This window comes from Salmo salar, chromosome ssa20, assembly GCF_905237065.1.
Source record: "Salmo salar chromosome ssa20, Ssal_v3.1, whole genome shotgun sequence".
NCBI lineage: Eukaryota > Metazoa > Chordata > Actinopteri > Salmoniformes > Salmonidae > Salmo > Salmo salar.
The window spans coordinates 52,147,582-52,164,123 of NC_059461.1; the positions used below are offsets into that span (position 1 = coordinate 52,147,582).

The 16,542-nt window shown below is 41.1% G+C and overlaps 1 protein-coding gene across 1 annotated transcript in view; it reads right to left on the reverse strand.

The window, feature by feature from the left end:
• Positions 1–7,118: 7,118 nt before the first annotated feature.
• Positions 7,119–16,542, reverse strand: part of LOC106580769 (interleukin 15, like) — a 30,196-nt gene continuing 20,772 nt past the window's right edge. The window contains exons 4-5 of the mRNA XM_045703587.1: positions 10,685–10,825; positions 7,119–8,259 (exon numbers count right to left, since the gene is read on the reverse strand). Of these exons, the coding sequence (XP_045559543.1) occupies positions 8,143–8,259; positions 10,685–10,825 (258 nt within the window). The 3' untranslated portion in view covers positions 7,119–8,142. The remainder of the gene's footprint in view (positions 8,260–10,684; positions 10,826–16,542) is intronic.

Sequence of the window (16,542 nt, forward strand, 5' to 3'; positions counted from 1 at the left end):
AGACAGAGTACTTCCTGTACAGAATGTTCTCAGGTTTTGGCCTGCCAAATGAGTTCTGTTATACTCACAGACACCATTCAAACAGTTTTAGAAACTTTGGAGTGTTTTCTATCCAAAGCTAATAATTATATGCATATTCTAGTTTCTGGGCAGGAGTAATAATCAGATTAAATCGGGTACGTTTTTTATCCGGCCGTGAAAATACTGCCCCCTAGCCATAACAGGTTAAACAGGTCAACATTCACAAGGCCGCAGGGCCAGACAGATTACCAGGATGTGTTCTGCGAGCATGCGCTGGCCAACTGGCAAGTGTCTTCACTGACATTTTCAACCTCTCCCTGTCCGAGTCTGTAATACCAACATGTTTTAAGCAGACCACCATAGTCCCTGTGCCCAAGAACACTAAGGTAACCTGCCTAAATGACGACCGACCCATAGCACTCACGTCTGTAGCCATGAAGTGCTTTGAAAGGTTGGTCACATCAACACCATTATCCCAGAAACCCTAGACCCACTTCAATTTGCATACCGCCCCAACAGATCCACAGATGACACAATCTCTATTGCACTCCACACTGCCCTTTCCCACCTGGACAAAAGGAACACCTATGTGAGAATGCTATTCATTGACTACAGCTCAGCGTTCAACACCATAGTTCCCACAAAGCTCATCACTAAGCTAAGGACCCTGGGACTAAACACCTCCCTCTGCAACTGGATCCAGACTTCCTGACGGGTCGCCCCCAGGTGGTAAGGGTAGGTAACAACACATCCGCCACGCTGATTCTAAACACAGGGGCCTCTCGGGGGTGCGTGCAAAGTCCCCTCCTGTACTCCCTGTTCACTCATGACTGCATGGCCAGGCACGACTCCAACACCATCATTAAGTTTGCCGATGACACAACAGTGGTAGGCCTGATCACCGACAACGATGAGACAGCCTATAGGGAGGTCAGAGACCTGGCCGTGTGGTGTCAGGACAACAACCTCTCCCTCAATGTGATCAAGACAAATGAGATGATTGTGGACTACAGGAAAAAGAGGACCGAGCACGACCCCATTCTCATCGACGGGGCTGTAGTGGAGCAGGTTGAGAGCTTCAAGATCCTTGGTGTCCACATCACCAACAAGCTAACATGGTCCAAGCACACCAAGACAGTCGTGAAGAGGGCACAACAAAACCTTTTCCCCCTCAGGAGACTGAAAAGATTTGGCATGGGTCCTCAGATCCTCAAAAGCTTCTACAGCTGCACAATTGAGAGCATCCTGACTGGTTGCATCACTGCTTGGTATGGCAGCTACTCAGCCTCCCAGTACATCACTGGGGCCAAGCTTCGTGCCATCCAGGACTTCTATACCAGGCGGTGTCAGAGGAAGGCCCTAAAAATTGTCAAAGACTCCAGCCACCCTAGTCATAGACTGTTCTCTCTGCTACCGCACGGCAAATGGTACTGGAGCGCCAAGTCTGATTTAAGTTTGCCTGCATTAAAGTCCCCAGCCACTAGGATCGCCGCTTCTGGATTTTCTTGTTTGCTTATGGCCTTATAGAGTTGGTGGAGTGTGGTCTTAGTGCCAGCATCGGTCTGTGGTGGTAAATAGATGGCTACGAATAATATAGATGAGAACGCTCTTGGTAGATAGTGTGGTCTACAGCTTATCATAAGGCACTCTACATCAGGCGAGCAATACCTTGCCTGAGGTAAGCTAGAGTATCTGTCTCTAGCTTACAGATGTTTTCAAAACAGTTTTTGTGGTATCATTATGTTGTTGTTTTCTTTTTTCCCCACAATTTAGTTACTATATAAAAAAAAGAAGTCAACCAAACATTAGGTAGACTAGGCCTACTATTAGTGATTGGGTGGAAAATCGATACAGTTACTGTCATAGGCGTCGTAAGGATTGGAACAAGGCGCAGCGGGTAAAGTGCTCATCTTCTTTATTTGAAGTAACGTGAACACTTAAACAAAATAAACAAACGACGAAACAGTTCCGTAAGGCAACACAGGCGATACAGGAAAACAACCACCCACAAAACACAAATGAAACAAACCCCAAATAAATATGGCCTCCAATTAGAGACAACGACAACCAGCTGCCTCTAATTGGAGGTCCTACCAAAACCCCAACATAGAAATAGAAAACTAGATTTAAACATAGAAATAGAAAACATAGAGCCTAAACCAAAAACACCGAAACACACAAAACAAACACCCCCTGCCACGCCCTGACAAAACTTCAATGACAAATAACCCCTGGTCAGGACGTGAGAGTTACGTATTGCGAAATTAATTTTATTTATTTATTGAAAATGTTTACTAGGTAGCATTAGCTAGCAGTAGTCGGCTGTACCTGCGCCAAAACTCTGGTATTTTTTGTTCCATAGCTTGTTCTCCATCTTCTTTTTAAATAGTGTGCCAACATCCTCATAAAGAAAATATGTGCATTTTCCCAACAGTGGTGTGTTTCCACCAAAGCAGTGTGTAATGACGTAGTGCACATAAAAGGTACTTTTTCTCTTAAGTTTTCATTTACTGAATAAAATGATATAGTTCAATTCGCATATTCAACTCTACCAATTAATTTTTCACAAAAACTGTTGCTTTAAATAGCAAATATGTCCACTCTAGTCTTGGCATGTGCTCTCTAGCCAACAGCTCGCAGATACAGTATGGGTGCCAGCCTACACGATGAGAATATTATGAATAAAACTAATTGCGTCTAATTGTTAACAGATTTTCATGCAAATACTTGAAAATCCGCTTTAAGTAAATGTGCATATTTTCACGACCAGTGATGTTTCCTCCAGGACTTGTTGCTGAGAAAAATCTGTAGAAAAATCAATGCATGATGATGTTGTGCATCACAAAATGTACTTTTTCACTGAAGTTTTCATGTATCGAATAAATATCTAAAGTTCATTTTCAACTCCACTGACAGTTTTGTCACAAAAACTGTTGCATTAAATAACAAATGTGCCTACTCTGGTCTTGGCACATGCACTCCAGCAACAACTCGCAGATACAGTGTGGGTAGGCTGTGCTGGTAGGCTATATGCATCTATAGTGCCTTCAAAAAGTTTTCAGACCCCTTGACTTTTTCCACATTTTGTTAGGTTACAGCCTTATTCTAAAATGGATAAAAAAAAATGTTTTTTTATCCTAATCAATCTACACACAATACCCCATAATAACAAAGCAAAAACTGTTTTTTAGAATCTTCTCCGCAGATCCTCTAAAGCTCTGTCAGGTTGGATGGGGAGCGTTGCTGCACAGCTATTTTCAGGTCTCTCCAGAGATGTTCAATCGGCTCCGGGCTCTGGCTGGGCCACTCAAGGACATTCAGAGACTTGTCCCGAAGCCACTCCTGCATTGTCTTGGCTGTGTGCTTAAGGTATTTGTCCTGTTTGAAAGTGAACCTTCGCCCCAGTCTGAGGTCCTGAGCACTTTGGAGCAGGTTTTCAACAAGGATCTCTCCGTTCATCTTTGCCTCGATCCAGACTATTCTCCCAGTCCCTGCTGCTGAAATACATCCCCACAACATGATGCTGCCACCACCATGCTCCACCATAAGGATGGTGCCAGGTTTCCTCTAGACGTGACGATTGGCATTCAAGCCAAATAGTTCAATCTTGGTTTCATCAGACCAGAGAATCTTGTTTCTCAAGGTCTGAGAGTCCTTTAGGTGCCTTTTGGCAAACTCCAAGCAGGCTGTCATGTGCCTTTTACCGAGGAGTGGCTTCCGTCTGGCCACTCTACCATAAAGGCCTAATTGGTGGAGTACTGCAGAGATGGTTGTCCTTCTTTAAGGTTCTCCCATCTCCACAGAGGAACTCTAGAGCTCTGTCAGTGACTGTCAACTGTGGGACCTTATATAGACACGTGTGTGCCTTTCCAAATAATGTCCAATCAATTGAATTTACCACAGATGGATTCCAATCAAGTTGTAGAAACATCTCAAGGATGATCAATGGTAACAGGATGCACCTGACCTCAATTTTGAGTCTCATAGCAAAGGTATGAATACTTACGTAAATAAGGTATTTCTGTTTTGTTTTTTGATAAATTTGCAAACATTTCTAAAAACCTGTTTTTACTTTGTCATTATGAGGTATTGTGTGTAGATTGCTGAGGAAATGGTTTTATTTATTCCATTTTAGAATAAGGCTGTAACGTAACAAAATGTGGAACAAGTCAAGGGGTCTGAATACTTTCCGAAGGCACTGTACATTATGAGATTATTATGTCAAGCATTGATCATCATGTCACCAGAATAAGACCCTTGATATTTATTGGAAAAGAGCATCAAATTCATCACAATGCGCTTTCACCACCCTGTGAAGTTCATCATAATTTATTTCATCTGTAACCTAATAAATTGCATGCTGTCACGTCCTGACCAGTATTAAGGGTTATTTGTTGTTGTAGTTTGGTCAGGACGTGGCAGAGGGTATTTGTTTTATGTGGTTCGGGGTGGTGGTGTATGTAGTAGGGTGTTTGATTTATTATTTCTGGGTTTTGGTCTATGTTCTATGTTTTGTATTTCTATGTTCTTTCTGGTTTGTTGTATTTCTATGTTTAGGTTGATGGGGGGTTGGATTCTCAATTGGAGGCAGGTGCTTTCTCGTTGCCTCTGATTGAGAGTCCTATATATGGGTTATTGTTTGGTGTAGTGTTGTGGGAGATTGTTTCTTGTTTTGCCTGTGTGAGCGTGACAAGACTGTTTTGTTGTTTGTGCATTCTTCGTTTTTGTTATTTTTGTGTTCTCTTGATTCAAAATAAATTAACTAGATGAGCATCCACATTCCTGCTGCGTTTTGGTCCTCTATTCCCGACGACAACCGTTACACATGCTTTCCGGAGTCGTAGAGGGAGGACCACATGCGATTTCATCGCGTGACTCCAAGTTTAATTCGATATGGTGGTTATTATATACATATTTGAGCATAAAGACTTTTCCACCAGCATTTTTACATAATTGATTTTACTGACACAAAAATATCCCACCATGTCAAACGATTAAAGGCATTTATAAAATTGTACCTTAACTTTCTGTTTACATCACATCTGTCTTGATTTTCTTTTTATACAGTATGACTTTTATGGTGGCAAAATTGCAAGATTATGTTATAATACTTTTATTGCATTAAATGGTTGTTTTATTTCAACAGAATAGAACTATTGTGTGTGTGTTCTACTGAGGATGCGCCTCTGGGAGATAACACTGACAGGAGATGTACGATGTCTTTTGGGTGATAAAACCTAAAGAGCATTCCAGAGCATGAGTTAATGTTTCTTTTCTATACCATACCAGGGAGAGATGGTTCCAGTTTGGAGTCAGAGGGCCAGACACTGGTCTATACAGTGAAAACTGTTGACACAGCAGATACTGTCTGCTATGTATTATAGGTATCTTTCATACAAATCTTAACCTTGTGACCCATTCTATATATCTGTTGTTCATCATGTAGATTGAAAGGGGTGTATCTTGGCTATAAAAGATCTTTGTACTTTTGTCTCGGCGCTCTCAACGAATCATCAGAGACGGTGATTCGTCGACAAGCCATTGCTATTGCAAAGCTCTCACTATTAAAGATTTTGTTTAAGTATAACTCTGACTTGTTTGATAAGTTTATCTCTCCTCATTTGATAGTAAAGAAATGAACCACCACACTTTACTCAAGCATAAAAACTGTGGATGGAGACGTGGTCAGTGAGCGAGATAATTTTTATTTTTCAAATGGCAGTCAAGCATCGATCATCATATCACCAGAAAAAGACCCTCGATATTTATTGGAAAGGAACACCATGCACTTTCACCACCCCTATGAAGTTCATCATAACATAGGGCCTATTATCTGTAGCCTAATAAACTGTATGCTTTCTTAAGTCATAGTGGAAGGACCACACAACATATCATCTGTGACTCCAAGTTTACTTCAATATGATGGTTATTCTAGCAATATTGTTAGAATCGTGAGATCACAATACATATTGAATTGGAACCGAAGTATCGATAATATCGTATCGTGAGGTCCCTTGCAATTCCCATCCCTACTGGCTACACACACAGAAAAAGGTTCTAAATGGTGGAAAATATGGATTCTTTGTCTTGTAAACATAGCGGAACCGTATTTGGTGCTATATAGAACCCTTTTTTAAAATATTCAATAAAGAACCATGCTCATAAGGTTCAAAATGGAACCTGTATTTTATTTTACTTAGTCATATTATATTGTTTAGGTTCTATAGGTGTTGTCATTGTGTGAATCAGGAATCAGCCCTGGAACGACTGGGCCGCCCTAATGAGATTTTGTTTTTGAACTGATGTCGAAGGCAGTTATTAATTGATATAAGGCCATACGTGAGTCTTTCACAAGACACCTTCACTGGCAATAGTCATATTACATTGTGGCATAACACACCAGATTAGATCGACTGAAATGACACTCACTCAAGGTTGTACAAAAAGAGCTCTGAGCAAACCACACCCCAAAATATTTTCATTTAACTGCAAATAACCATTGAATGGCTCAATAAAGTATATACAGTTCCTTCGGAAAGTATTCAGACCCCTTGTCCCTCCTATATCTCTCAGATTTTGGAGAGACACTTCAGATCAAACTTCCTTGTGATATTTTTGGGGGACTATCTGTTGTTCCATGTAGTGAATTTGTTATTCAATGCGTTTGTATGGGTCAATATTAATTTTTTAATATATATTTTTCATACTTCAAGGGGTCTTAAAATTCAAAATCAAATAGCTAAATGATCCTTGGTATGACCTTCTTAAAACAATTCCATATAGCTTAGTGGAACTCCCCCTCCTCCGGCTTAGACAGGGCTTAGACTCTGATGGGTTAACATTTGAGTACATTTGATTACAGCTTATATGTTGTTAATGTTACTGTTGTTAACGTTGAAAAGTGTATCGAAACTACAACTAATATTACAGGTTTACGGAACAGACATGACAGCAAGCCAAGACACATTTGTAATGTGAAAATGTTTAGACACACTGCCCAAGTAAATCATTTCTCATTCCAAAGAGACCTGGACAGACAACTTGATGAGGATGTCAATTGACCATGAACGAGTGGGTAAAAAGTAAACACAGAGGCCTTTTTAAATCCAAGAATGGTCAATTGTGTATTTGGGGTAAGAAATGAGCAAGATGCACAGGTTAGTTCAAATCAATATGCATTTTAAACATAATAACACAAAAATACAGTAAATCTAAGCAACATAATAAAAATATCCCCATCCAAATCCGTCAGTTTAAGAGATATCAGGTTTTTGCATGTGCTGCGTCTCAATCCACTGCATCCGCCTATGTCAGCCTTCCACATCAGTGTTGAAAGATGGCCGAGTTACAGAAGTGTTTTTCAGACCATGAGACATCCCAAAAATCTGTCTTCTCAAGAAAACGTCTACAGCGTCCGAACAGTTTGGCCTACAAACTATGACCACTCTATGGAAATGGGAGACTCTCACGAACACGATGGTGCTCTCAGTTTTGCTGTACTACCCCACAAGTGTCACGAGACTCGTCTGAAGGTAACCCATACAAATGAATGGAAGTATGGAGGTAGTTATGTGCCAACAAAAATAAGGGGTTAAATATGTGTAAAAAAAAATACAAAAATATTTCCTGAGCTTTGTTATATCTCCTAGATATAGGACAGACACTTCAAAACCTTATTTGTTTACTGAATTTTTTGCCATTTATGAATGCGTTAGTCAATGCGTTTCTATGGGCTATAGTAGTAAAGGCCAAATTCAATATTTTATCAAAACATTTGTATATATTTTTTGATACCTAAAGGGGTCCTAAAATTCAAAATCAAATAAAAAAATGTAAAATAAAGAGCTTAATCTTAAGTAATATACACAGCATATGACACACGGTATTCAAACACTGGTGTGTGCCTTGTGCATCAACATACAACATAGATCAGACAGACTTTTATTCTAAGTGAAGGAGATGATGTCCCCGGCAGATCCTCAGCTACTCCCTCTGGGAAAGATAGCGCTGGTCTGGTACATTACAATACATGTATAGTATTTTCTACATATAGCAATTGTTCAGGTAGCCTTCTGCACTTATGTGAGTCCTTGGATGTCCCTGTCTATGGATGTGTCCATCTCAGTGGCTACACCCCTTATTGTTCATCCACTCCAGAATTGTTAGCAATGTTGTTAAGAAATCCTTTGCTGCCCTTTCTCTGTGGACCTCACAGTCTGGACAGTTGGCACCTTCCTTCTGCAATACAGAGAGGAAAACACTCACAATATATGCATAACATAGTCAAAAAAGAGAGGCTCTATGATACAGCGAGTGTAAAAAAGCAAGAGACAGAGAAGTCATTATTTTAATATTATAATATTGCAAGTACTATAGTACTTCTCTCCTGATTGCTCAGTTTGGCCAGGCAGCCAGCTCTCGGAAGAGTCTTGGTGGTTCCAAACTTCTTCCATTTAAGAATGATGGAGGCCACTGTTTTCTTTGGGAACTGCAGAAATGTTTTGGTACCCTTCCCCAGATATGTGCCTCGACACAATCATGTTTCGGGGCTCTACAGACAATTCCTTCGACCTCATGGCTTAGTTTTTGCTCTGACATGCATTGTCAACTGTGGGACTGTCACGCCCTGACCTTAGAGAGCCTTTTTATTCTCTATTTTGGTTAGGTCAGGGTGTGACTAGGGTGGGTACTCTAGTTTTGTATTTCTATGTTGGCCTGGTATGGTTCCCAATCAGAGGCAGCTGTTTATCGGTGTCTCTGATTGGGGATCATATTTTGACAGCCTTTTCCCACCTGTTGTTTGTGGGATCTTGATTTTGTATTGTAGCTTTTAGCCCTACAAAGCTGTACGTTTCGTTGGTTACTCTTTATTGTTTTGTTGCCGGTTATCATAAATAAAAATGATTAACCTACCCCACGCTGCATCTTGGTCCGACCATCATTACAACGGCGTTCGTTACAGGGACCTTATACAGACAGGTGTGTGCCTTTACAAATCATGTCCAATCAATTGAATTTACCACAGGTGGACTCCAGTCAAGTTGTAGAAACATCTCAAGGATGATCAATGGAAACAGAATGCACCTGAACTCAATTTTGAGTCTCATAGCAAAGGGTCTGAATAAGATATTCTGTTTTTTTATTCAGAATAAATTTGCAAAAAAATAAATAAACCTGTTTTGGCTTTGTCAAATGCAACCTTAGTGTGTAGATTGATGAGAAAAAAGTATATTTAATCCATTTTAGAATAAGGCTGTAACGTAACAAAATGTGCAAAAAGTCAAGGGGTCTGAATACTTTCCGAATGCGCTGTAAAACAGGATATATTTGTTTGGGCAGACGAGGGACAGTTATACTGATAGTAGTCTCGCTAGACTATACTGATAGTAACATAATGGTCGATCTCAATGAATTGAAAGTTAAATATTCACATCAATCCACTGATGTCTATCATCTACACTTACACCAACGGTCTCTACAGTAGGCATGTAAGACGCTGCGAGGGGATTTCTTATTATTTCACTGTTACTCACCTTTAATTATTATCAAGTACTTGCAACAAAAAAAATATGTTGAGAATATATAATGCAGGCACATTTATGTTAATTTGCCTAACGCAAGCCATGACATTTTTAGACAGTCTTTTTAACCATTAACCAAGGTTTCCAATTTCAATTTCAACAATGAAAATGAATGCGATTTGAAATATATTTACTGAACAGGCAGATATGTAATCAGAACTGTTGCAAAGTGGTGTTATGCTAGACTTTTCTGTCTAAATCGGAATATTAGTTATAAAAAAATATAGCTGCAAGTGGCAATTCCGGGGGCCAAGCCATAGTCACATTCAAGCCACCATGTGGTCAATCGGAGTGACCTTGGAGTGACTTTCTATCATTGTACAAAGTTTCGTGACAAAAGACCAGGCGGATATTTAGTGTCATCAAATCATATAGGAAGGAATAGTAGCAGCATTTTATAAAAAAAATATCTATCGTGGGGGACAAAAAGTCTAATTTGCGGAAAATGTAATGGGCAGTCTATAGGTCCTTATGGGAAACAAAAATGGGAAACAAACATCCATGTATATACAAAATGGCATTGACTGTAGCTAAAACGGGGCAGGTGATATGCTTGTTCAAAGTTTGGAATTTCAGTTGATCACTATATACAGTATATTAGAGAAGGGGGCCAGCAACTGGACGGTTGCCGGTTTGAATCACAGTGCTAATTGTTCTCATCAATAATGTCCAAAATATCAGAATCGGGCTGCCTGTGTAAAAGCAGCCTTAGTAGTGCTGGAATTTCTAAACTGTTCACTTGAGATGGTTTGTATCTTAAAATAACCATGTCTGAGTAATGAGCACAACATGTTATTAGTCAATGGCGACATGAACCTTATGTTTCTCTTATAAACACAGATGGAAAATGTTAAACAAATGTGTAAGAACTGTCTGAGAATAACAATAGTATAAGCAAACAGTAACGCAGGAGTCCAAATCAGCTATTCAGATTCTCTTCATCATTTTCACCAAGACAACAAAATGCTCTATAGCTGGAATTAAAGTGTACTAAGACAGCCAAAGGACAAGGTAGAATCCGAATCATCCCAATGCACCTCAAATGCAGCTGGCCTGTGTCTCCATCACACTGATTGGCTTACCTGTTTTATAAAGGACTTCAAGCTCTTCAGTCGGAAGGATAGTTTTAGCTTGTATATGGGTGAGGATTTATTCCCAGATTCTAACACCAGGACATTCACTTCTTTTTCAAAGCATGTGAGTGTGGACATGGGGCACTTCTGCTGAAGAGAGTAGGGGATATAATTAAACTCAAACAATGGATGTAAAACATCTGTAAGAAAGTCACACAACACTGTGGGAGTCAAGAGGGTTTTGTAGCAATGAGAGCCTCCAGAACAGATTTAACAGATCCAAATATGTCTCTTTCTTTGGTGGTGAGAGAGGAGAGTTACATTCATGTCATGTAAAATGCTTTGAGTTATAATCCCATTATATACATTTAAATAAATAATAATCAGGGCGGAGCATGGAAGCCTCAAAACAATTCAGTTAACTAACTCAGGATGATACAATCCAACAATTATAGTTCAATATTGTGTCTAACTGTCTAACCTTCAGCGCAATGAGTGTCATGTATTATACAGAACCAGTCAAAAGTTCGACACACCTACTCATTCAAGGGTTTTTCTTAATCTTTTCTATTTTTACATTGTAGAATAATAGTGAAGACATCAAAACCATGAAATAACATGTATGGAATAATGTAGTAAGCAAAAACGTGTTTCCAGATTGACTGACCTTCATGTCTTAAAGTAATGTAATGTGTAAAAAAGATGGTGTAGCAGTCGGACGTGTGTTTGTCTCGTCGGGTGTAAATAGTAAATACTCTGTTTCTTCTGGGGTTTTTTCATATGTATTTTAATCTCACTTTCCATCTACAAACTAAATATACTTTCTTGCAACCCACCTCACCCAATGTGGTACGGATCTGCTATCTTTATACTTTATAACTGGAACCTCCATCAGTAGCTAGCCAGCTAACTAGCTACTAGCTATTAGTCATTGTTAGCCACGGCTAGCTGTCTTCACCTTTAGCTCGGACACCAGCAGCTTTAGCTCGGTCAATACCTGCCAGTCTGCATAGCGCGATATCAACTTAGAGCATATCGGACTGCTTTTCTCTACCACATCACCGGATTCCTGCCGCAAGCTCTGGACCATTACACCAGATCATCGCAGCTAGCTAGCTGCAACCGAGTCGCTATTGTTGGCTAACGCCTCTGTGCCGAAGCAAGCACCAGTTAGCCTTGAGCTATCCTCGAGCTAGGCCCATCTCCCGGGTAGCCGATGAAGAATACCAGCTAATTCTTGGGCTATAACACCTTTTTTGCCAATTGGCCTGGACCCTTTACTGTCGACACGGAGCCCCGCCGATCCATCACGACTGGTCTGCCGACGTAATAATCTGATGTGGTTTCAACAGGCTTTTCCGTTGCGATGAGGCCGAAGACCCATCTGCTAGCCCTAGCCCTCTAGCTTTCTGAACGCCTTGTCTCCCGCTCGCCAAGCGTAGTAGCAACTACCGAACTGCTCCCTGACTCACCTATTGCTGCTCTTTGGACCCTATGATCACTCGGCGACACAGCTGATGCCTGCTGGATTGTTCACTAACACGGTACCTCACTGTGTTTATCTGTCGGCCCCAGCCTCGAACTCAGGTCCTGTGTGTATCTAACTGACCCTCTCTGCCCATTCATCGCCATTTACTTGTTGTTGTCTTAGCTCTCCTAATCAACACCTGTGATTGCTTTATGCCTCTCTCTGGACGGTTCTGACTTAGAATATGTGGACAACTACAAATACCTATGTGTCTGGATAGACTGTAAACTCTCCTTCCAGACTCACATTAAGCATCTCCAATCCAAAATTAAATCTAGAATCGGCTTCCTATTTCGCAACAAAGCATCCTTCACTCATGCTGCCAAACATACCCTCGTAAAACTGACTATCCTTCCGATCCTTGACTTAGGCGATGTCATTTACAAAATAGCCTCCAACACTACTCAGCAAATTGGATGCAGTCTATCACAGTGCCATCCGTTTTGTCACCAAAGCCTCATATACTACCCACCACTGCAACCTGTAAGCTCTCGTTGGCTGGCCCTCGCTTCATATTTGTCGTCAAACCCACTGGCTCCAGGTCATCTATAAGTCTTTGCTAGGTAAAGCCCCTCCTTATCTCAGCTCACTGGTCACCATAGCAGCACCCACCCGTAGCACGCTCTCCAGCAGTTATATTTCATTAGTCAACCCCAAAGCCAATTACTCCTTTGGCCACCTTTCCTTCCAGTTCTCTGCTGCCAATGACTGGAACGAATTGCAAAAATCGCTGAAGCTGGAGACTCATACCTCCCTCACTAACTTTAAGCACCAGCTGTCAGAGCAGCTCACAAATCACTGCACCTGTACATAGCCCATTTGTAAATAGCCCATCCAACTACCACGTCCCCATATTGTTTTTTAGTTTTTTTTCTCCTTTGCACCCCAGTATCTCTACTTGCACATTCATCTTCTGCACATCTATCTCTCCAGTGTTTAATTGCTAAATTGTAATTATTTCGCCACTACGGCCTATTTATTGCCTTACCACCCTAATCTTACCTCATTTGCACACACTGTATATAGACTTTTCTATTGTGTTATTGACTGTACGTTTGTTTATTCCATGTGTTGTTGTTTGTGTCGCACTGCTTTGCTTTATCTTGTCCAGGTCGCAGTTATAAATGAGAACTTGTCCTCAACTGGCCTACCTGGTTAAATAAAGGTGAAAAAAAAATAAAGAAAATTATGGACTATCGTATCTATTTGCTTATTTTAGCTGTTCTTTCCATAATATGGACTTTGTCTTTTACCAAATAGGGCTATCTTCTGTATACCAACCCTTGTCACAACGCAACTGATTAGCTCAAACACATTAAGAAGGAAAGAAATTCCACCAATTACCTTTTAACAAGGCACACATGTGTGGTTCCCACTGTGAAGCATGGAGGAAGAGGTGAGTTGTGTGGGGGTGCTTTGCTGGTGACACTGTCATTGATTTATTTAGAATTCAAGGCACACTTAACCAGCATGGCTACCACTGTCACGTTCTGACCTGTAAAGGTGTTATTTGTTAGTGTTTAGTTTGGTCAGGACGTGGCAGGGGGTATTTGTTTTATGTGGTTCAGGGTGGTTGTGTGTATGTGTCCATGTAGAGAGGGGTATTTGATTTATTAGTCCAGGGTTTTGGTTATTGTTCTATGTTAGTTTATTTCTATGTTCTGTCTAGTCATTTGTATTTCTATGTTTAGTTAATTGGTGTTGGGGCCTTCAGTTGGAGGCAGCTGTCTATCGTTGCCTCTGATTGAAGGTCCTATAATTAGGGGTTTGTTTGTATTGTGGGTAGTTGTATTCTGTTTTGTGTTCTTCACCTGACAGAACTGTTAGTGTCATTTTTGTAATTGTATACGTGTTTCATTTTGTTTCACCTTCTTCAATATTAAAAAGAAGATGAGTATACACTTCCCTGTTGCGTCTTGATCCTCCACACACGACACCCGTTACAACCACAGCATTCTGCAGCAATACGCCATCCCATTTGGTTTGCGCTTAGTGGGACTATCATTTGTTTTTCAAGAGGACAATGACCCAAAACACACCTCCAAGTTGTGTAAGGGCTATTTGACCAAGAAGGAGAGTGATGGAGTGCTGCATCATATGACCTGGCCTCCACAATCACCTGACCTCAACCCAATTGAGATGGTTTGGGATGAGTTGGACTGCGGAGTGAAGGAAAAGCAGCCTACAAGTGCTCAGCATATGTGGGAACTCCTTCAAGAATGTTGGAAAAGCAATTCCAGGTCACTACCTCATGAAATAGTTTTGATGTCTTCACTATTATTCTACAATGTAGAAAATATTAAAAATAAAGAAAACCCTGGAATGAGTACGTGTGTCCAACCTTTGACTGATAATGTATGTCTCCAAAATTTGGTCAAATACAGTTCCTAGTGAAAGTCTACACGCCCCTTGCACAGTCTTCACATTTTGCTGTATAAAGTTTCAGCTAAAAAGGCATTAAACTGTGGACATACATAACCCGTAGTATTTAATCTGTCTATGCACACTAGGCAAGACCAGGGCGGACCACCCCCTGTATTTTGGTAAGCGTGCCAGGTTGTGCTAAAGATTAGGTAAGTAGTGGGAAGGCAGGTAGTGTAGGAGAGGGAACTCTTTTTAATTTTTACTTTCTTTGCTTTGGTTCCGTCCAGCCCCTTTTCCCCACCTACCGTGTTAAGGAATAATAAAATCACCGTAAACTGGATTTTTCTCTGCCTCTGTCGTACTTCCCCACACCTACGATCACATATATTTTTTTCACTCCACGGGAAGTTGAGATGTAGCAGGGTGTTGCGTTCCCTCCTCCAAGAGGCGTACGTAACAGTATTGTGGAGTAACTACAATGTTATTGATCCATCCTCAGTTTTCACAGCCATTAAACTCTGTGACTGTTTTAAAGTCACCATTGGCCTCATGGTGAAATTCCTAAGCGTTTTCCTTCCTCTTCGACAACTGAGTTAGGAAGGACACCATCCTAAGTGTAATTAATAACTTTATGCTCTGCTTTTTTTTACCCATCTACCAATAGGTGCCCTTCATTGCGAGGCATTGGAAAACCTCCCTGGTCTTTGTGGTTGAATCTGTGTTTGAAATTCACTGCTTGACTGATGGACCTTACAGATAATTGTATATGTTGGGTACAGAGATGAGGTAGTCATTAAAAAATCATCCATGCAACTTCTGACTTGTTAAGCAAATTATTACTCCTGAACTTATTTAGGCTTATGGTTGAATAGTTATTGACTCAAGACAGAATGTGGAAAAAGTCAAGGGGTGTGAATACTTTGTAAAAATTGCTCAAAATTACTCAATTCCCACTGGAAAGCCCTTCGGTGTGTCTTCGGCATTAACGTTCTTTAACACATGCTTCTGTCTTTTCACTTGGTCATGCAGGCCAGTAATGTTAAGTGAAATTAATATTGCTTAACCTCTGTATTTTCAAGTATTGTGGTGGCAGTGAAGGGGGTTCACCTACAGGTCATGATAGGGGCTGTACCAAATGTTTGATGTATTATAATAATTTATTATGCTTATGTTGTATTAATAGAAGGGGAGGGGTTATAAGACATTACATTACATTACATTTAAGTCATTTAGCAGACGCTCTTATCCAGAGCGACTTACAAAATGGTGCATTCACCTTATGATATCCAGTGGAACAACCACTTTACAATAGTGCATCTAAATCTTTTAAGGGGGGGGTTAGAAGGATTACTTTATCCTATCCTAGGTATTCCTTAAAAAGGTGGGGTTTCAGGTGTCTCCGGAAGGTGGTGATTGACTCCGCTGTCCTGGCGTCGTGAGGGAGCTTGTTCCACCATTGGGGTGCCAGAGCAGCGAACAGTTTTGACTGGGCTGAGCGGGAACTGTGCTTCCTCAGAGGTAGGGGGGCCAGCAGGCCAGTGGTGGATGAACGCAGTGCCCTTGTTTGGGTGTAGGGCCTGATCAGAGCCTGAAGGTATGGAGGTGCCGTTCCCTTCACAGCTCCGTAGGCAATCACCATGGTCTTGTAGCGGATGCGAGCTTCAACTGGAAGCCAGTGGAGAGAGCGGAGGAGCGGGGTGACGTGAGAGAACTTGGGAAGGTTGAACACCAGACGGGCTGCGGCGTTCTGGATGAGTTGTAGGGGTTTAATGGCACAGGCAGGGAGCCCAGCCAACAGCGAGTTGCAGTAATCCAGACGGGAGATGACAAGTGCCTGGATTAGGACCTGCGCCGCTTCCTGTGTGAGGCAGGGTCGTACTCTGCGAATGTTGTAGAGCATGAACCTACAGGATCGGGTCACCGCCTTGATGTTAGTGGAGAACGACAGGGTGTTGTCCAGGATCACGCCAAGGTT